Raw genomic sequence first — 22,945 nt, 5'->3', positions numbered from 1 at the left:
AAAATGCTCTGTTTCTGTCCTGTTAGTGCACATACAGCTTCCTGAAATTATTCTGCACACTGTGGTCATGCACCAAGGCCCTCAGCTGTATCTGGCCAAGCTAAACAGCTACCAGGCTGAAAAGATGTATGTGATCAACAATCTCTGGACTTACCTGTTTGTTCTCAACCAACATTACATTTTTCAGGCTTCCCTGAATCCTCACCACTCCCTGTATACCTAATGATAGCACATGGCTTTGGCCCTTGGTGCTTTTTTATGTTTGCCTTCAGTTAATTCTTCCCAGCTCACCTGGACTACTTCTACGTAAGTAGATGTAGTTGCAGCCACTATGGCACTTTTGAGATTATCATAGACAGCTTGTTTACTAAGAATAATTTGCACATTTTAGGTCAGAAAATAGCATATATAGTATAGGTTGCCATCCACAAAACCTACAAAACCTGGTACACAAACACTTTTCAGTGTCCAGTACCCTTTCCTGCATTCCCAGTGTAATCCCAGCACAGGGTTGTGCCAACACTAGCAATTCAAACATGAATGTATTCCTTATCATTATTTCTGCTTTTCAAAAAGTTGTAGTCCTTAGGAATTGCTCATTTGTATGAATACTTTGTCAAAAACACTAGCCACAGTTGTTACTGATCTCTGAATGCCTTTACAGCTGGGCCAGTGTACAGAAAAATACTAAAGAATTGGACCAAAACCTCATCACCACATCACCAAAAAACCACAGCTGTACAAATATAGTAGCATTTCCCTTCTCTTTCTACGACCATCTCACAGAAGCTACATGAATGGGAGAACAGGCACATCACATCCCATAGGCCCATCTACTCCAGGATATTGTCTCAGAGTACCCAAAAGTAAATGCTTGTAAAGAGGAGAAAGACCAGAAGGAGAAGAAGTACTCTCCAAAATCTTCTCGACGTGCTCTTTCGGTTTCTGTTCCCTTACAGCTCAAAAGTTTCCAAAGCCAGGGGTTACAATTTTCTCATAAAATTTCTTTTTTTCCATCCGGTTGCTTTTGAACTGACGTAAGTTTCCTGACATCCAGTAGACTGGGGCAGGTGAAGGAAGAGACAGGACTAAACACTTTACAGCTGACATTTCTGTAAAACCTCACTTTCACTTACTTGTTTTCAACCTTTTGACTTTCGGTCTCACTCAACTGTTGTGGCTCTTGGTCTGCAATAGAGCAAGTAGCTCTTTCCTGTTCACTGCCTCCACTCCAGTTGCAAGTTTATCTGCCATATCTACCCGTCAGCTGTTTCTTTCTCATGCTAGCAAATGCAAAAATATTATTATTAAGGAAGTCTTTAATTTTAAAGGGTTGCTACTAAGGAAATTTGCCTAACTTGAAAAATAATAGGCAGGTTTATGGACTAGATTTTTGGAACAACTCAGAGGATGTTCAGTGGAGCAAGTCCTCAAGTCAGATACAGTGGGCGAGTTAATCTCTGGGGAAGCTTCCCTTAGGGTCTCCTTCCACGAGCCCTACTCTGTTTTAGCAACTCTGTTCACCCCTGAGAGAGAAGCTGCTACTGCCACTACTCGAGGAAAACGAAACGGTTTGGGTTTTTTTCTGACAGCTCTCTCGTGCTCTGTTACCTCGCAAGGAAAAAGGGCCTCTCTCCATACTGAAGAAACGAGTAAGTGCACTTGGAAAATTAAACAAAGCTACTGACTAAGGCGTATGGTTTTGTTTAGGCAAAAAAACCCACGAGACTTCAGCCAGCGTCACAACAATCCCGTCTCCTGCTACCAAACCGCACATTTAAGTTGGTTTAACTGTTGAAGAAAAGCTATGTGGCTGCCACAGCCGGACACACCTTCTGCAAGCCGGGCGCCAGGCAGGTGTGTGCCCTGACTTCGAATGCCTGCAGCCTCCTAACCGCTGCCTCTTGCTGCTCCCGAGACGTAAAATCCCCCGTGATTAACTTCTAAAGGCGCAGGGCGCCTTCTTACCGGAGGTCCCCAGCAGCGCTCTCCGGCACCGACCCTCCTCCAGCCACAAGAGCCACGCCCTGCCCGGCACGGCGCAGCTCCGAGCCGGTCTGCTGTCGCCCCCGTCCTCCTCCAACTCCGTAGCCGCGCTAGTCTTCAAGTTTGCGCCTATGTAGGAGCCGGGAGCTGCTGCGGCTCCTGCGCGCCGATACGCGCAAAAAGTTAGGGCCCTGCTTTGCAGGCGGGGTGGTTCCCTCCGCTGCCGTTGTCCCGGGACGTGCCCGCCGGCACAGCACTCACCGGCGCCGAGCGCGGCCGTCCTGGGCTGGGCGCTGCGGGCGGAGTGTGCTCCCCTGTGCGGGGAGACGCGCGTGGTGTGTGGGCACAGACATGTGTGCGACACGGCACCCCATGACGTGGAGGGAAAAGGAGGGGCCGCTGCCCGCCCCGCAACCTGGCAGGCAGGAGGAAGAGCGAGCAGCGGCGAGGTCCCCGACAGCGGAGCGGCCCCTTACTAGGAGCCGGCACCTGGACTCGGGAAGACCCCATCGCCTTTCCGCTGCCTCTCCTCCAGACGCGGCGCGGAGCTGACCCGGAGGAGACGGGGCGGCAGAGGGGGAAGCGTGGGTCTGTGCCGTGGAAGGAGCCCACTCGACAAGGCGAGGCTGCTGCCGCCGGCCCGGTTGCGGGAGCGGCCGAGGGGCATCCGCTTTCGGGCATGGGCCTCTGGGCGGTCGCGGCAGCCTGGGTTCTGCGCCCTTTCCCTCGAAGCGGCGGCAGCGACCGCCTCCGCTAGGCTGCCTCCAGGAAAGCACAGGCACCCGCAAAGCGACGATTTACAGCGGCCCTGAGGCGAGCGGAGCTGCAGTCTGGTGTTAAGCCTCCGCTAGTGAAATAACCTGCGCGCACACTGAAGCCCTGCAGCTCCATTCTACTTCAGGCATGTGTTTTAAGGCCAGGCTGAGCTGCTAGGCTTTGCTTTCCGAGGGCCTGCACGCCTGGGGCACTGGTTCATTCATCGAGAAATCGTGGAAGACACCACCAGAGCGGAAAGCATTTGTCGGCTCCCTTGGCGTTAACCTCGCAGCTGGGCACAGCTGGGATAGCTCGGCTGAAGGCTGCGTAATTGCTTAAGCCGCTGTAACCGAGTTCTGTGTAACTGCATGCCTAAGCTCCTTCCACAGAAACCGAAATGAAATCCGAAGGATAACAGCTAGGCAACTCAGCTGCTAGTTATTCTGATGTAATACTGGTGTGAGTGGTAAAACTTTCTCCCAGAAACAAAACAAAGCGTTAGCACCAACAACACTCACCCTAGCAAGCAAAAAACCTCCTACCCAAAACCCCCTCATATAACCTCCCCCATATATAAGAAAAACTTTCATAGAGTCCTTTGAATTCCAATCTTTGAAATGTTTTACTCCCTTCCTGTGTCATACTTAGGCTTCTTTTCTTGCTATGTTTCCAGAAAATATAAAAGTTTTCTAGTTTAAAAAAAATAAAAAAAACCCTTAATAATTCAATTTCCAGACCAGTGACATGATTTCCCACCCAACTGGTTACTCAACTACAGGTGACCAGACAAAGGGCTTGAATCTCATGCATGCAGTTGTTTGTATTTTTGGTAATCGGAACAGGGTGTTTTTATGCAGTTATCATTTGAAAACCTGAGAACCAAGTCTTTTACTGGGAACGCTATTCTGGTATTGCTTTTGCCTCCTTCCTCCTTAGTTCGATTTCCACTGCCAAAACTCCAAGGTGTATGTGTGCCCCACAGTATGTTAAACACCGTTAGAAAGCTTCATTCCCATAGAATCACTGAATCATCAAGTCCAAACTTTATCTAACTCCACCAGAGCCACTACTACGCCACATCTTTGAGCACTGTATCTACATGGCTTTTAAATATATCCAGGGATAGCGATTCAACCACTTCCATGGATAGCCCGTTCCAGTCTTCTGACAACCCTTTCAGTACAGAAGTTATTTCTAATGCCTAACTTAAATGTCCCTGGTGTAATAACACCGTTTCCACTTGCCCTATCAGTTGTGGCTTTTGAGAAGAGACCAACAGCCACCTCTTTGCAACCTCCCTTCAGGTCATTGTAGAGGATGATAAGGTCTCCCCTCAGCCTCCTTTTCTTCAGACTAAACAATCCCAGCTCAGCCTCTCCTCGAGGCCCTTCATCAGCTTTGTTGCCCTTCTCTGGAGCTGCACCAGCACCTCAGTATCTCCATGGTGCCCAAAACCGAACACAGTTCTCAAGATACACCATCACCATGCCAAGTAGAGGGAGACAATAATCTCTCTAGTCCTGCTTGTCACACTATTCCTGATGCAGGCCAAAGCCAGGGTGCCGCCTTGGCCATCTGAGCACACTGCTGGCTCATGCACAGCTGGCTGTCAACCAGCACCACCAGGTCCTTTGCGGCAGCTTTCCAGCTTCAAGACCTTACTGCCACACTGTTCTAAGGGTACTGGCTCCTCTTTAGCAAGACAGTTTTCAGCCCCATCCCCCTTCGAGTCTAAAGACCTTTCAGTGAGCTGTGCTGGCTCTTGCCCAAGGATCCTTTTCCCCCTTTGAGACAGGTGTTCCCACATTTCTTTCCATTTCCACCACCAAAACCCCGACATATATTTGTGCCCCAGCATACTTTAAACTTTCTCAATCTGGCCTTTATTCCCATGTTTTTCACACCATAAATCGCTTGCTGGTTACAGTTCAGCTGACACGAAGGTGCAGTGTTTTGTGCTGATCCTCTGCCTAGAGTGAATTTAGCTCTATCTGCGTCTTTTCTCTTTTTCCTACCTACACCTTTCTTAATCTCTGGCTTGTTATTCAAGAGGTCAGCTCATCACACCAATCCCTGCTGGCCTTAAAATCTATGAATCTTGCATTGTCTGCCTCCCAGCTGCTTAACTTCCTCTAGTTATCTTGGTTTGTAACTTGCAGTCTTCCTCACTGGTATTAATCTTCTGCTGCTTGTTGGTTTTTTTTTTTTTAAATCCATCTCGGCAATAAACGAAGGAAATATTCATCTGGATATTTTGATCACTGCATCATCTTTTTCTCCTCCTATTCCTAATCTGAATAATTACAGCAGGCACAATGCCAGGGGCTTTGAATTCTTTGCATTTTATGTCCTTTTTACTTTAGCCTGCACCGCACACATTGTGTGCTAACTTGCAGCCTGGGAGTGGATTTTTTTATTCAGTTTACTGAATAAAAGAACTGAATTATGAAAGAAGTAGGAGCGGCTGGGAGGGCTAACCCTTGCTTGTGAGCAGAAGCTTTATTACTCTGCTGCAATTTGGATCACTAATAGCTGCATATCTTTAACCTGTGTAACAGCTTCTATATTTTTATGCCAAAGTAAATGTAGAAAGCACACAATTAAACAGAGAAAATAAAACACCCTTCTTGTGATGGTGTAACTTCTTGCCATCTCTTAATGGATTTTTACATTAAGAACAAGATTCCAGAAGGGAGAACAGGAAAAATTCACAGTTACAAGAAGATTTGGGAAGTAGAATCTTACGATTCTACGATATGAAAACATACATTGTCAAGCTAATATAAGATGCTTATATACAATACAAACATTGAAAAAACCTCTGGTAGCTTACTTTTATGTAGGAGCCATTTTCATGTAATGCTTTGCATTTTTACATCTTTGCACAGCTTGAATCAATTGGAGGTTTTTTTGTCACTGTATCTTAAGATTGCCTTAGGATATGTTAATCACATTAACGTAATGGACTAAAAGTATTACCGCCAGTCCTCCCAGGTTTTACACATTAATTTTATTTGACATCTTGTAACAAAGAAAAACTGTCAAGCAAACATGTAAGTAATTCTGTAGTCATTTTAACAGTCACACTTCTTTCACCTTCCAGTGAAAGTGGAAGTGTAGTATTTGAATGAACATTTGCCTTATACCAATATGCCTTCAGGTTTGTTTGGCTGCTGCAGCTGTGAGACCACACCACTTCCTTTCTGTGTGGAAAGTGACCTTTACAAAATACCTACCACTTAGTAGCCTTTTACTTTTTTTACTTTCAGGCAGTCTGCATTTCTTTATCCATACAGCCCATCAGGCTATGATTGCTCATGCATCCTAGCTCTTAGCACATCAGACCCCTCTCTCTTCCCTAAACCACCTTCTGTTTAAGACACTAATCAAATCTCTGCAGAACAGCTCTTTGCACTCCAAATAGCTAGCTGAGGTTGTTATGTATTGACAGGAGGTGTTTCTCATCCCATTCACTGGAGTTAGGAGCAGCAGGTGCTATTATTTCATCTCTCTTATAATCCAGAAGATGAAAGAGCCAGAATGCCATCTGAATGCAGATAACTCTCATGACAGTTAAATGTGTTATAAATATGCTATTGAGGCAAATTCACATATTGTAAACTTAAAACAAATAGACATCCTCAAGAGATCAGGATGAATATCTAAAATATTGTTAGATGGAAGAATTTGTGTTCCACAAACAGGCTAACTGCATTTCCTGCCATATGCCAGCGTATTTTCTGCCTACCAGAAAGACTTGGCTGCAACATGAATGGAATTTCACTGAGCACTTGCAATGGCTAAGATTCCTCTTCTAAACTCTCCCAGCATCCACCCCCTTCTCAAATGTTTGTATATATCCATGCCACTTAAAGTAAAGCTGCTGGTGATTTTGAAAGCTGCCCATCTGGATTTTTTACCTAACCTAACATGTTATGTTACTACACAAACATGAGCAACAACTTCTGATAGCATATGCTCAGGCAGCACAGCTCCAGGTTTAAGTAATAGGAAGTGACTAACAGTGTTGATACTTATATGATTTTGTGCAGCCCCATCAAGCACAGGCAGCCACTGAAGTCAGTGGAATTACATAGGAAGTTAACACCTTGCAATATAATTCACAATGAAACAGGTGTACAACAGTCCTTGTCTACTTCCCCACTTTTTAATCTTACAGTGCAAGGTTCAATATTGACAGTTACTCTCACCTGCTACAGAGTACTCTCTCACTCCTCATTTATTCAGTCCTTCAGTCCATTCCAAGTGCTAGGTAATTGATTTCTCAAAACAACAGTAGCAAAACACTTAGATCTATAAGCTCAAATGGTTACTTTTAAGTGACAATGAAGAAAAAAAATGTTAGCACTCAAGAAGTCTCTAGAATCCAAAATCTTCACATTCTTTGTAGAAACTCCAGTGCTTTTCCATTACAGGGCATGGCAGAAACTCCTCTTTACATACCATTACTATCTCACGGACTTGAAGAAAATGTGTCAGACCTTCCACTGAATTGAACAAGACAGAAGACCCTGTTGAAAATGAATACAAATTATTACAGAGTATATATTACAGTAATGGAAAGCAATCTCTGGCATTATTATCTAAAGAGTTGTTAAGAGCTTGTGAGGTATAAGTAAGTCTTAGTGATCTCTAGGAAGAATTTGGCCATCTTAGGGGTATCTCTCACTTGCACCTAGAATTCAGTGAGAAAAGTGCTGTACTATGCTTTGTGGTGCTCAGGGTTAGAAGTCAACCCTTTCCAATTATGTAACAGGAAAATGCTATTGCTTTTCACCATTGCTTGAATTTCACATATTACAACCAGAAAGGGGTAAGTTTAGTGTACTTCCTCAAAATGAAGGAATCCCTCTCACAGGCAGTGCCCTTCATGCAGTCCTGAAAGGCCTATGTAAAAAGCAAGATGTACACCTGTACACAAGAAATAGCAAGAAAGTGAACAATGGATATTTGCAATATTTAAATATCTGTGTAAACTCAAAGCACTTGTGTCAGTGCAGAAGAAGCTGAACCTTCAATATTCACTGTTGAAATCAGTAACAAATTATCACTGTAAGAAATGTCATATTTTTTCCATTAACAGTACAGTCTCCAAACTGTATTTTTCAGAATTACTTGCTTTTGTCCATCTTCTGTCCACACTTTCTTCCTTTAGCACCTTGCAAAAGGATCAGAGCTGCTGAGCTACCACAGCCAGCCCAACACAGAAACTGCTACTGAGGGCAGAACTGTCACATGTACCAGATGTTACCAAGAGAGGGAGGGTTGTCACGAAAGTAGGGATGGCCTCTTGTTTAAAAAAAAAAAAAACAAAAAACAAAAACCCAAAAAAGCACCAACAAACACCAGTGTTCAGACACCACTCAAAATGTCTCAACAAGTAGAATGGGATGATTAGATCTGTCAAGATAAATCCTTGTCAAAATACAGAGAAAAGTTACACCCGTTTGTCACTAAGCTTGCATTTATTTCTGGGTTCCCATGTGCCATTCGAATCATCTGTCTCTCTGCTACCACATTTTTCCAGGTGTGCCACCTACACCAATTCCAAAATGCAAAATATGTTCACTGAACTGACAGCATCAGCAGGTCCCAATGCCAAACCAATCAGTGTAACTTGTAGATATTATTAAACTCTGTATTGTGGTGAGAATTTTCTTGCCATTTACTCACCTCCAGAGGCTCACTGCCCAAAGCAGCAAAGCGTGCTATCAGAAGCAAGAAGTCTGTGTTCAGAAACACAAATGTCTTGTTCCTGTGGATGGAAGTTGTTCCACGTGCATGATATCCACTGCAAAACTTCTGACTCCAGTGAAAACAGTATTGCATTTGATATCTTATACCCTTATTACACCTTCAATGTGCTCATGCCATAACACAGTACATAATGGAACAAAACCCATGATCTGATGTTGGGGTATCTTGGATTACAATAAAAATGGCCAGACTGAACACAAGTTTCACCTGAGAATTTGTATCACAATGGTCCTCATGGCACTCCCCTCTACTCTGCCCTGGTGAGACCTCATCTTGAGTACTGCGTTCAGTTTTGGGCTCCCCAGTTCAGGAGGGACAGGGACCTGCTGGAGAAGGTCCAGCAGAGGGCTATGAGGATGATTAGGGGACTGGAGCACGTGCCCTGTGAGGAGAGGCTGAGGGACCTGGGGCTTCTTAGTCTGGAAAAGAGAAGACTTAGAGGGGATTTAATAAATGTTGATAAATATCTGTGTGTCAGGAGGGAGGGGACAGGCTCTTCTCACTTGCTCCCTATGATAGGACAAGGAGCAACGGATGTAAGCTACAGCACAGAAGGTTCTGCCTCAACACAAGAGGGAACTTCTTCACTGTAAGGGTCACAGACCACTGGAACAGGCTGCCCAGAGAGGTTGTGGAGTCTCCTCTGGAGACTTTCAAGGCCCATCTGGATGCATTCCTCTGTGGCCTGAGCTAGATTGTATGGTCCTGCTCTGCCAGGTTGGACTTGATGATCTCTTTGGGTCCCTTCCAACCCCTGACATACTGTGGTCCTGTGATCCTGTGGTCACTTACGAAGCAGTTGTCAGTTATACCAGTTTACACACTCACCTAGAAGTGATGTTTCAAAGGGCATAAGCAGGAACACTTGGATGAAAAGTCAAAAAGCAGTTTTAAGGATATCTTTAAGTCAGATCTTCAGAAGACTGAGAGGAGATCTTATTAAGGTTTACAAATATCTGAATAGTGCGTGTCAAGAAGGGGCCAGTTTCTTCTCAGTAGTGCCCGGTGATAAGACAAAGAGTAATGAATGCAAACTGGAACACAGGAAGATCCACCTCAACATGAGGAAAAACTTCTATACTGTAAGGGTGATGGAGCACTGGAATAGGTTGCTCAGAGAGGTTGTGGAGTCTCCTTTTCTAGAGACTTTCAAGTCCTGTCTGGATGCGTTCCTGTGTGACCTGCCCTAGGTGATCCTTTTTCTGATCATTAAAATAGCTCCTGAAAGACCAGTTTTTAAAATCACTGTCCCAGCAATATCCTCCTTATTTTTTCAAGCAAGAAGTACTGGAACTAAACAAAGATAAGGTTAAGCATTTTATAACTATTTCAATTGTGTAAATTATCTACAAAAGGAAATTAAACTGCTCCTTCAGCTTAAGCAACATATTTGAGTCAATTTAGAGGCAACAGTAAATGCAGTTTCAATACTTCTGTAAAACAGGTAAAGATTATTATCTCATTAGAGGGAAAGATGAACTGATTTATAGTACCTGTGGCAAAGTTACAGGAAATGTTATTCTCCTCATTCACATGGATGTTGTTTGGTGCAGCTGGTCTCGTTTTGGGTACAGATGCATAAGCAAAGAGAAGATCTAAGAACGACACACTTAAAGGTGACAGCATTTGATCTGGAGTGCCACAAGGGAGTATTTAGAACTTTTTTTCCAGCTGATCAAGACCTGATATCCTGGAAAAAGTCTGTAGACTGACTGTCATTGTAAGACTAGCTCTTTCTCTGACAAAATACAATCCTTTCCTGGTAATTTTTTTTTTTTTAATGTTTCCTTCAAAATGAGTTCACTTTTCTCCAGGTCTCTCCACAGTTCCTGATTCACTTTACATGATACAGATCTTAATTCTTTCCTCCTCCTGTGAATGCTGGAGTCCAAGGTCTCTGTCTTTATGAACCAATCAGTTAGGAGCAATCTGCTTCTTAAGATTAGATATACCATGACAGTCAGACACCTGAAAGTAAGGTGTCTGTCCCCTAAAATACAGAAGACAGCAAGGATTTTGCCTAATTGTTGTGTGATAATCTGTGTTCACTTCCATCCCAAGTTTGAAAGTACTTTTTCCCCAAGAACATATTTATAAGGTGATCCTCAACTATACACACTGCATTTGTTGCATTGTTAGTTATGACTCTGAAAAAAAACATGGAGGTTGTTTATAGCATCTTTTACATTAAACACATCAGTTCGGAAGTTACCTAATGGACTATAATGACCAGATGGTTCATAGCACAGCTGTAACAGTGGCAGAAAGACTTAGAGCACCTTCTCATAGTCCCTTAGCCTACAGTTTTTACCTTCATGTATCAGACATGATCCACTGTGGAAGATCTATAAGTTAAGTTCATTGTTTGCTTATAACTGGAATTTGTATACTAATAATGCAGAACTTATTTCATGCTTTCACAATTCATTATTCTGTCCCTTCTAGATAAAATATTAGATCTGAGAGCAAGATTTCTTCCTCCACTCAATAAAGAATAGTTTATTCTTTCTCCTTTTTTTCCTCCAGTGAAACTGGCAGAAGCAATGTCATAAAGCAGAAAAAAATATTAGGCGTCTATAATCATTCTTCTTTGAAAGTAATTTTTAATAGTAGCCTTTCCTGTTACACTCTATATCCACATGGAAAAAAGATTTGCAGGTGTGATTAAAGGTAAGAATTCATGCCTTTTATTTTAAACCATCACTTTCAAAGTTTATGCTGAAATCTCTTCAATTATTTTGTGTTTCAAAGGGCAAGAAGTATTGTTCCCACAACACAGGCTTGAAGATGTAATCTTTCATGAGATGTAGTTTATAGCAAACCTTTCTGTTTCTAAATAGCTGAAAATGAACCATATTAATACTGCTTTATAGCTTTATTATACTACTTTATACTGCTTAGATAAATGATACATTAGTCCCCATTAAAACTTTTGCCTATGTTATAATCTTAGTAACTGTTTTTTCTCTTTTCCTAGATACATTTGGTATGCCCCTGTTAGCCAGTAACCAATATTTTATAGAATGTGATACAGTCTGACTTATTATTCTTCAAGGTCCTTGGATCTGCTGTATTAAGATATTGCTAAGTGCTTTATTTAATGATGTGGAGAGCTCAAAACCTCCAATCTGTTACAGAAATCCATCAGTGTTACCTATCACAGAAATGAGAACAATTTAAATCTTAGTGGTTCTTACATTATTTTTTTTAGTACAGCTGTGATTTTTTTTTCCTCAAAAAGGTGAGAGGTACCATTGACCTACATGCAAATAGCAATTGAGAAATGTATGCAGCCTTTCATAAAAGAATCTACATTCAAGGTTGAATTTATAAAGGAATAAAATAAGTACTTTTAAAATATAATAATTGATTCCCTTTTCTTCAGACAAATATTTTTATACACTGTTCACATGGCCTTCCAGTTTCTTGATTAAGGCAATCACTCTATTTAAATATCAAGTTACCAAGTCTGAGCTCAGCAACATCAAATGCTCACAGTGGTACCCTCCATTAAAAGGCACTAAGACTGATTTAAAATGTCATCACAGGAGACTGTTTCTTGGTATGACTAGCAGTGTGCAGGTTCCCACCATGTATTTATTCCTTTTAAAACCTATTATCTCCAGTCATTATTGTATACTTGATTATATAATAATTCACATTATACTCTTTGGAAGGAAAATAGATGGTTCTTCAAAATTATTTCTAACTTTATGAATTTAGTGTGCCAAGATGGTGGATAAGAGACAGTTCCAGGGCCAGCCTTGGGTAACTGAAACCAGAACACTAAAATTCTTGCAGTTTAGAACATTCTGAGGTGCAGATTGCAAGAAACAGGAGACAAAGTAGAAATCAAGTTTCAGCTCAGTTTAGAAGAGCTGTTTAATGGGAAAAGCAAAATTTCATGTTTTTCATGCACTGGCAAAATCTACAGGAGCTATGACTGATTTGGTGGGTTTTACATACAGCCTCAGAAAATCTTCTAGAGCCTTCTCCTAGCCTATAATCATGTGGTGATTTAAAGACAGAATTGTTTTGTTTAGAACCTTTATCCCAACTTTGTTAAAAGTCACTCCTGAACAAAAAAAACCAAGATAGAAGTGTGATACAAACTGAACGCTCACCAAGGTAAGATCATGAGGTAGCATCCTGAATGCTTTAATTTGACATTACCAATTTTAGTGTCAAAAAAGTATGACTTCTCTGTTTCAAGCAAAGCAGTAGCTGAAGCCCCTGCCTCTTGATGCTTGCTATTTGTCACATGATCTTTAATTTATTGCCCTACTAAAGACAGAAGTGTTCTGGGAAGTTTATCTACAATCATTCTGTTTGTCTTAGTCTTCCTTCAGTCTCCATGGGACCACCAAAGCAGATGACAATGTTGCAGTACAGCTGCTGAATTACAAACATGGGCCAGTTACCAAAGGATTTCTTTTATAGCTTGCTTCAAAAAGTGGAAAGGCCAGAAAGCCAGTCTTTAAAGCTCTTGACTACAAGTCAGTTTACATACTTCTAGGCAGGATTCTTTTAAAAATGGGGTTTCTGTATGCAACAAAAGCAATGGTTTTAAGTTCTAACACTCAAGATTCCAACTAGATATATGGGGAAAATATCACTTTGAGCATGGCTAAGTACACAAATATGTTATACAGACATGCTGTGGAATGCCCATGTGTGAAGATACTCAGAATTTGACTGGACAAGGTGCTGAATATACCTTATCTAATTTGGATACTAGTCCTGCTTTAAACAGGAGATCTCCAGAGGCCCCATCTAACCTACTTTAGTTTATGGTTCTGTGCAATCCCACTGTCACCTAGTTAATTTTCAGGATCTGCCAGTTTCAGAAAAAACTGACTAACAGATAAGAAATAAAGACTTTAAATTCTTAGAACTGGCTTCCATGGCATGTAGTTCATGAGAGCCGATGATTTTTTTTAACTTGTCTCCTAAAAAGAAAACTTTGTGTGGCTCTTGCTGACCAAATAGCTTAATTCCAAGGCAGTCATGCTCATCCTACCTTCTACCTGGGGAGATGTAACAAGTACAGGTTAGGGGCTGCCCTGCTTGAAAGCAGCTCCACAGAGAAAGACCTTGGAGTGCTGGTGGACAGCAAGTTCTCCATGGAACAACAATGTGCTCTTGTGGCCAAGAGAGCCAATGGGACCCTGGGATGCATCAAGAAAGGTGTGTCCAGCAGGGCTAGGGAAGTTCTTCTACCTCTCTACTCTGCCCTGGTGAGACCACACCTAGAATACTGTGTCCAGTGTTGGGCTCCCCAGCTCAAGAGAGACAGAGACCTGCTGGAGAGAATCCAACAGAGAGCCATGAGGATGATTAGGGGATGAAGAGAGACTGAGATCCCTGGGGTTATTTAGTCTGGAGAAGAGAAGACTGAGAGGGGGTCTCATCAATATGTATAAATATCTGAGGGGTGGGTGTCGAGTGGAGGGGACCAGGCTCTTTTTGGTGGTTCACAGTGATAGGACAAGGAACAATGGGTTCAAACTTGATTTCACCTCAACCTGAGGACAAACTTCTTTACAGTGAGGGTGACAAAGCACTGGAACAGGTTGCCCAGGGGGGTTGTGGAGTCTCCCTCTCTGGAGACTTTCAAAATCCACCTGGATGCATTCCTGTGCGGGCTGCCCTACGTGATCCTGCTCTGGCAGGGGGGTTGGACCTGATGATCTCTTGAGGTCCCTTCCAATCTCTGATATACTGCGATACTGTGATACCTTGCTGAGAGCCAAATAAGAGCAGGTAGAGGATTTTGGAAGGGAAAGATGTGCAATGTCATTGTAAAACACAGCTTTGTAAATTCTGCTGACGGAACTATGTGCTTCTTTGTGAAGTACGTAAGGACCTAAAGCGAACACATGGAACTATAATACACTGGAAAATACTTCTAAATATTTTCTCTGCCAGCTATAAAGAAGAGAAAACAGTAGAATAGCTGCACCTTGAGACTCCTCTGAGAAGGAAAAAGATTATGGATAGAAGTATTTTTCTACAATCTCACTCTGCTTCTGAAGTGTAAAATACAAAGAATAGTTAGTCTTCCTGTCTTTACAGTCACATAAATGGCAACATTGTGTAGTTGATAAACATTCTGCTACAGGTATTAGATGTTAAAGAGTTTTGGCTTTGTGGAGTTTTTGGTTTAGAGGACATGTGTGGTTTATTTGTTGTTTTTTAACACACTTCAAAGCACTTCTCCTCTTCCATATTATTATTGCCAATATTGATGGTCATGCTGAGACACTATGCCAATAATAATTCAAAAAATTAAGATATACATAATCAAGCCTCTTTTAAGTGATGCCATATTGCTTAAAAAAAAACAAACAACAACCTTGGGGTTCTCAGTTTATACCTTGACTTTTCAATCACTAAACAACAGTCTCACCTTTTCCAGCTTCCAAAACATGAAGGTAAGAATAGCAGAATTTTCCAATGAAAGTAGTTTCTGATATAACTATCTGAGCCTAAGAAAATCAGTGGCTCTTAACTGGTGTATGCACCAGCACAAAATACATTGCAAGCTTTCAAGAATGGGTAACATTTCTTTTCATTACTATTGCATGGAGCTTTAAATATATTGCAGGGAAAATATACTGCAGTGGGCTAGATTTGTTGTTTGGACTAATGGACCAAATCAAAATACTATCTTCAATCAGTTCAAGGACACATATGAAATCCCTCTTCTGAGGAGTTTACAATTTAAAATCTAATACTTCTTGCAAATGCACACAAGCAACGTCTACTAGTAGCCCAAATTTTACACCTGTCTAGGAGGTGTTGAAATATTTAACAGCCTTATTTCATACTACTGGAGCAATTCGTCTGGATTTAAATATTCTCCTGACAAGTCAGTAGTTTCAGCATCACAACTTTGTACTTTGAACAAGAGAAGATAAGATTGAGTAGCAAGAAATTAAAATTATTTACTCATCTATCACTTTTCAGGAATAGCAAAGCCCAGAAAGTAAACTAGTTATAAGCCAATTTATACAGCCAAGCTTTACATTCAGAGTTCATTTAGCATGAAGTGGCAGTGGCATTGTGTACCTGAGTGGTTCTTTGGAAACAAATGAAATAAAGCAAATCCTTCTATGGGCTGTGGGATTTCTCATGGCACTTCCAAAGCTTCATTTAAGAGACTCAATGAAATACCTGGAGATGCCTGTTTTTAAAGGAACTTCATTCTTAAGCAGGAGTTTGCTTTTTCATAATTTGCTTTCAAAAATAGTTTTGGTCAGACTATGAAACCTGAAAAGGTTCTCAGAACTGGATGCAGAAGCTTGGGTTGAGTAGGGCAGAGATGTGGTAACTGGGCTGGTGGTTAGTTTTTTTAAAGGTTATACTGCATGTTAAGCAGTTTATTCCTTCAATTAACAGGGCAATTGTGGTAGATATAAACAAAAATGTACGTATGGAACAACATTTCCCTGGATTTTCAAATTAATTTTGGAATTTATTTTGGTACTACCAATCTTGGATTTTCCATAATCCTCACTGTATATTAGCCATTACCTTTGCTACAAAATGCCTCTGCACTCTTGCTGTAACTGTTTCCACACAAGATTTAGCACTCAGATAACAGGGCAGCAAGGACCCTACATGCTACAAGACCATTACCTTAGTAAGTAGTAAACATGAATATGGCTGTTTACCTGCTTAGCAGATAAGCATAACTCCTATAAGCCATAACATGTGTAACTTTTCAATTCATATCAAAAGGCAGTTCAGCCTGAGTTTTTTGATATATAAGTGTAAATACAATCTACTACACAACCTATTTTTTGTAACTTTAAAGACTCCTCCCTCCAAATATTCTGCTGTGGCATTTAAGATACTAAGTCTATTTGCTTCTATTACAAAAAAAAAAAAGTGGGATAACAAACCAGTTTCTAGGTCTGGATTTTTCTTAGTACATTGGACTGCAGCTCCAGGTCCTATGTATAGACTTGCAGAAGGGAAAACAATTGCTTTACAGCGTGGATACATTTTCATTTTACAATAGCTGACTCTAATTAGGCACGTCACCTGATTTGCTTCTTACTGTCTTCCATGGCATACCTGACTTGGCACTGTTACCCACCTCAGTGCAAAGTGTTACCTGACTTTGAGCACAAGGAGGGCTTGAGCTGACCACTCTGATTTTGCACTGTGGTTACTCAGGGTTATCCCTCTTCAGTGTAATCAAAGGTGGAGAGGGAAAAGCATGAGGTCAAAGTGCAGTAAGCACTGTTTGAATTGTATAAATATTATGGGGTTAATGTGCAACACAAAGATGTAATACGGAAAACACAGTTGCAAGCTCAGTCAATTCTACAAAAATCTTCAGGAACACATCCACTTTTCCTTTAAACTAGATTACATGAGATTATTCAGCAATGCTTTTGTATCATATTTCTCCATCTAAATTCAGAAGACATTTGTCTATGCTATTATTTTGTGGAGACATTTAACTGAGTACTTAAAATGATGAGTTATTTTGCTAACTACATTAAAACAACAAAATGCTTCTAATTCGGACACAGGAGAGTTGACCATACTGAGTTCTGAAAAACTTCATTATTGGGTCACTTAGATCAATCCAATCCATCAGCAGAATCATAATTTCTGCCCCTCACCTCCTCAGCTTCCCCTGCCCATCCCCTCCCTTCCCTCCTTCACTCTTTTCCTCTCCCACACAAATCAGTTCCATGCCACCTACTTTTTTTCCTTTTGTATGTCTTGTATAGCCCTTGCACCCACCATTAGTTGCTGGGGTTTTTTTAGGCAATTAAGAAAAACATCTTACTCCTCAATTCCCTGGTAATAGCTGCTTCTGTATCAGTGTATAGCAATATTTTCACACCTCTTTGGGGCAAGGGCTAGGTCTTTGGCTGCATATCTCTCAGGACAAAGTTCCCAGGACGCTGAGTAATAGAGACAGTACCATGACTCTGATGGTGCTGGCTGTAGTTGCTGGAGTGCCTTGTGATAAAATTCTTTCCTGGGAGCACAAAAAGATAAAGACAACTCTGTTCTGAGAACAAAACAGGACCGTTTACACTGGTGGTTTGATGGTTTAATGGACAGAACAGTTAGGCTTTTTATTGAATGTGACCTGACCGTTGAAATTTTCACTAGCCTTACAGCACCTGAAACATATAAGGACAGACTTTCCTCTGCTCCTTTACCAGTCCAGCCATAGCTGCTGTAAGATGACTGATGCCTCCTTCTTTACCATATATGTCTTCCTTGGCAAAATTGCATTGCCACACAAATTTTAACTTGGAAAGTAGGCCACTAAACATATGTGGGTTTGCTGCTTACCTCAAGGAAAACATGCATATCACAAACATATGATCATAACATATCAAAACAGATCAGATCACATATGAGTGAAGCAAAACTCATTTGCTGTCATGCTATCATTATTGAGGTCAGCTGCTCATTTTATGCTAAGACATCTGAAGTTACACTAGCATTAAACAGCTTTAAGCAAACATTCCCTTGAAAACACTCTATTTCACATTACTTTTGGGTCTTTTATTAACTAAAGATAAGCAAGAGTTGTTCTAATATTCACAGGTGGCTAATTAAAGGCAGTAAGGGATTACCAGCACAAAAGAATGACACTAGTCATGCCCTTTTCCAAAGACCATCTTCCTGAAACAGCAATCTTCAAAATGCATGTAGATATCCTGCTTACTGTAACAACTGGGAATGCTTTTCTTTTAAGCCATTTTGCTGGAATTTCAATGTGAAATATTTAATGCCAGCATCTGTTCTGCAGCTGACATCTGCTCTACAGCTGACATCTGCTTCTGAATCCTGGTTATTCTTGTAATCCTTTTCAATTTTAGCAAATGTTACGTCATCATTACATGTATCAGAAACAGCAGAGGAATTAATTCCAAACCATACAATCATGGCTTCTTCTGCTTTCCTATATATAGGCAATCTAAAAGTACTTTTATTTTCTTAATATTTAGTTCTCACTCAGACTTGAATACAGTAATTCCTGCCTTCTGCTAGTATGGTCCTAAAAGAGACTGAAGACTTAGACTCAAAGAAGCAACATAAAGTGAAATTTAGTTAGGAGTTAGATGACTAATTCCAAAATTTCAATCTTTAAACTTCTATTAAATATCTGCATTGGTCTGGGACTGCATTATTTCATGGGATCTGCAAGTTTGTTGCATTAACATTTCTCACTAAAAATCTGCTGCTATATAACCTTCAATTACCTTAATCTCAAGCAAACTGAAAAGATGGGACATTTCTTCTGCTAGCAGCCATAAACCAGCAACCCTTCTTGCCTAAGGACTTTGATTTGGTAGAGGTTCTGCTTCCTGATTTGAGCTCTGTACAAAGTGCAGACTAGTGGTAGCTGCTTACTTCTGTGAAGAGATGGCTAGATACAGCCACTGCCTGTATCATTTTCTTTCCACTTCCCCATGCTCCTCATAGAATAGCTCAATGAACAATGAGCTCAGGTATGGGAAGGTGGAAGATGTGTGTATGTGTGGGTATTTAAAATAGTAACATTCTACTCAAAAAGAACACTCAAATTCTCAGGCTCCAGTCTTTTTTTTTTTTTTTAACAATGCTTTGGGATGCATAGAAAAAAATTCAATTGATTTATCGTGTAAGAGAAGGTTGATTGTTTACAAGAGCAGGATACACTTCTACTGTAAAATACACACAGGTTGTAACTATATTAGAAAGACAAAAGACTGCCTGGGAATGTCCCCAGGCAAGCAGCACAGAATATCTCACATTCACAGGGGTAAAGTCTCCCTTTTGAGTGGATTAGCTACAGGCAACATGTTTGATGGTAACAGCCCTTGGAAAAAGCTAACTTCAGAATGAGGCCTGAAACTGTACGGCACCTGCCCAATGAATGCAACTGAAACTTGTGAACACTTTGCCTTTTCCTCCCTTCTCATTTAGGGTGGGCTAATGGTTAGTCATTACCATCATCTTAAATTACACATGACAAGAAAAAACTTTAAAAAATATTCTTTCCCACTTTACTGTGGGCTTTTTGTAAAAAAAAAAACCACTTGCTGATCTTCAGGATGGTTTTTGTTTGTCAGGAATGTTTTTTGAATAATGGGATTTCTCTGCTTTAGAATTTTCATTGTTTGCCATCAATTTTTCAGAAGAGAAATAATATGCAAGAACTAGTGACATATTTTAAAGTATATTATGAAGCTAGGAGTCTAAATCCATTTTTAAGTCACTGACACCTGGTATAAATTTAAGTTATGTAAGTAAGACAATGTAAACTCATCACCTGGATGCTCTTAGCCTGCACACCAGTAGGATGTGAGAGTCTATCAAGTTGGTTATTTTAAATTATTATTATCTTTAAATTTTAGTGTGTCAAGAACAGACCAATCTCTCATAAAATTAACAGAACCAACCACAAAAGTCAAAAAGGTTTTTGGACTCTGAGTGCAACCGGCTGTTAAAGGGACTTGGGTTTCACTGAGAACACGTTACTTACCAAAGTTAGGATGAAGTTCTCAAGTCTGCCAGGCATTTCTGAAAAAATTTTCTTCGTTTTGTCATAGAAATGCACTCTTTCTTATGACAGTTTATTTTTAGAGAATAAAACATCCCCCTAGTTACTATTGTTGCTTGAGCATACTGGGATTTCCACCAACAGAATTTTTTTAATGTGATTTTAAGATCTACATGCAACTAAAATTAAGCTAGAATATCTGAGTTTCCAGTAGAATAGAAGTATTTAATTAGCTTGTTAAAAACTTCAGTATATATTAGATATTTTTACTGCAAAATGTTACATAATTACTTTTTTCACATAGTGAAACTATTCTCTCCACACAACCACCTGTGTGAAACATACTTAAGAGATCATAGGTAAGTTCTGGCACCATATATTTTTCAAGACCAAGATCTGTAATAAGCATGTAGCCCAGAAAGAAATAAAAATGCAACAGAAGAATGTTGGCCTTTACAGAAATCAATTCCTGCTTTCCATCATGATGAATATTAGATTCTAAGTAATACATACCCAAAGACTCTCTTTCTTGTGACGGTAATTCCCAGTCACTGGAATCTGCCACCTCTTCAGCACAAAACTTTGACAACTGTGTCCCGAGATACGTAACCTGCACAAACAAATCTAAATGAATAACTGGCCATTTTAGTTGGTGTTTTTTTCTGATAGGTGCAAAAAATTAACTTTTCTTATGAAACTGCTTCTTATAAATCTGCTAAGTTGAATTCTAAATGAAAAAAGCATAATACAAGCCATTGGCAAAAGCCCTCTAAACTGTGCTAGTATTTTTGCAACATTTATACCTGACCCCCTGATATTTCAATAGGCTTTCTCCTTTTCATTCTACCTACCTTTCAGCTTTTTCTGTCAAGTCTCCTAATCATCTATAAAACCACTCTTTCAAAGCACTGATATATTACAGTGGGCATTCCATGTTCTCTCAAACACTCATAAATAGTTTATTACTCTAAAGCTACAGCTATGTAGCTCTTTCTTTTCTGCTTATTCATGAAGAGTAATAAAATGTAAAAACTTTGACTTGTAGCTTCTTTTGCTTTAAGAATGGTAAGGACATCCAGATTAGTGAAATTTATTAGTGTTGTTTATTATTGCTATGTTTAGGGTTAAAATGAGGCCTACCTTATTCCATGCATACTGCCATGACACATAAATATCACTTCCCAGTAGGTCTTTAACCCACTGAACTGGATTCTGGAGTATTTGACTCCTACTGGTTCTGATCTTGCCATTTTTTAAGAGCGTGGCTTTATGACTAAATTCCTAAAAAAAAAAAATTAAGAAATAATTTTCAATTACTAAACTAACAAATCTGCATTAACACCCTAAAAACATGAAAAAGTCCTGGGGAACAACATAGTTGAAAAGTTGCAGCTAATTTTGTTGTTCTCTGAGAAAAGTTGAAGAATTTAATGCCACAAACTTCAGTATGTAAAATAAGAGGATTTATTTCAACACAGTAAGTTAGGACACACAGACACCTCTGTCAGAAGACAAATCTCCCTACATGCATTTATCAGAACTGTATTTGCATCTTAGCTCCCCTTAGATGTAACAAGGCTGTGAATAAATTAATTTGTAACAGTGAACTCAGGAACTCCCCGAAGGCAGGTCTGTGCAACAAGAAACTGTAACTGAATTGCAATTTGCCTAACATTGGAACAGTGGAACAAATGCATGCCAGAGTGAAATTCTAGCTGTAATTCAAAGATGAAACATATTTGCATAAAAATTCCATTTACGTTAAGGGACATCACTTCTATCTTGTAAGAGGAACCTGATAGCCTTATTTTATGCAAAACTAAATATAAAAGAATTTAGAATTTAGTGTTAATGACATTGCTTGTAGTTCATTAAAATACAATTTTGTTGTACTGGTCTCAGAGTAGGTTACCACAGCTAAATAATGCAAAGATTAGGTGTTGCTCAACTATATTAGGACTTAGTGAGGTTGCCAAGCATGCATGAGATTGAACAATCAGAATTAGAGGATAATCCACCAGCAAATATTGAACCACCTCTTAAAGTATCCACTGGCTTTGAGTGTCTGTAAGAATCTAAATTAAGATGTTTAACCCAAATATTTTTATGATCACTCCATCCAGTTCACAGTTTCATACCTTAGGTTTACACTGTTCAAAAACTGCATTTTGCCTTCCCAAAGCTAGCCTTATGTAAGGACTATGTGCTAGCTCTGTGTTGTTATCCAGTACTTCTCCATAATGATAAAGAAGGAAACTTTACTGATCATCTCTTCACAAGGCAAGAGACACTGGCTTCTAAACTTTTAATATCTATAGCACTGTCTTCCAAGACACAAAAGAGTCTAATTTTTATCAGCTCAAAATCACTGACTACTCTACACTCCAAACATCCAGATTTCAATACACGGTTATAATTCCTTAAGATGCACAAGCATTAAGACAGTATCACTGATAACATTCTTGAGGAACAATATTAAGTACACTGAATTCTTCACTCTTCCATTTAGATATCTTGGGATTCAGAGGAATATTAAATGCCCTTTGAAGAAAAGAAGCGTCTGTATATACCTACAACATGGCTAAAGGCAGAGACCTGTGACCTACGCTACTTTATATTACAGAACACAAGACCACACAGAACAGCCACTCTCAGTATTCCCAAACAGATAATAGGTGCAGGAAAAGGAGTCCTTTCTACATTAACTACACCTGATGATTTGGTTGGAAAAAAAAAAAACAAACAAACATCTTGCATGTTTTAATCAATATATTGCCCTGGAAATTAACTACCTAGCAGCTAGGAATTCGTTTGTAATTTCATCATTTGCTCAGTATCAAGCCAGAGCCCTGCCAACTGCCCTGCAAGTCTGCTCTGTTTTTGAAGGCAAATTGGAGG

General features: G+C 40.2%; 1 protein-coding gene across 1 annotated transcript in view; it reads right to left on the bottom strand.

Moving 5' to 3' along the window:
* Positions 1 to 7,122: 7,122 nt before the first annotated feature.
* ANKRD31 (ankyrin repeat domain 31) overlaps positions 7,123 to 22,945 on the bottom strand; it is a 69,531-nt gene continuing 53,708 nt past the window's right edge. Inside the window, 4 exon segments of the mRNA XM_054397563.1 lie at positions 7,123 to 7,274; positions 17,330 to 17,524; positions 20,561 to 20,657; positions 21,188 to 21,328. Of these exon segments, the coding sequence (XP_054253538.1) occupies positions 7,123 to 7,274; positions 17,330 to 17,524; positions 20,561 to 20,657; positions 21,188 to 21,328 (585 nt within the window).

The sequence above is a fragment of the Indicator indicator genome, chromosome Z, assembly GCF_027791375.1.
Source record: "Indicator indicator isolate 239-I01 chromosome Z, UM_Iind_1.1, whole genome shotgun sequence".
Taxonomy (NCBI): domain Eukaryota; kingdom Metazoa; phylum Chordata; class Aves; order Piciformes; family Indicatoridae; genus Indicator; species Indicator indicator.
Note: the sequence above shows the minus strand (reverse complement) of the source record. Positions and strands in the feature narration are given on the sequence as shown.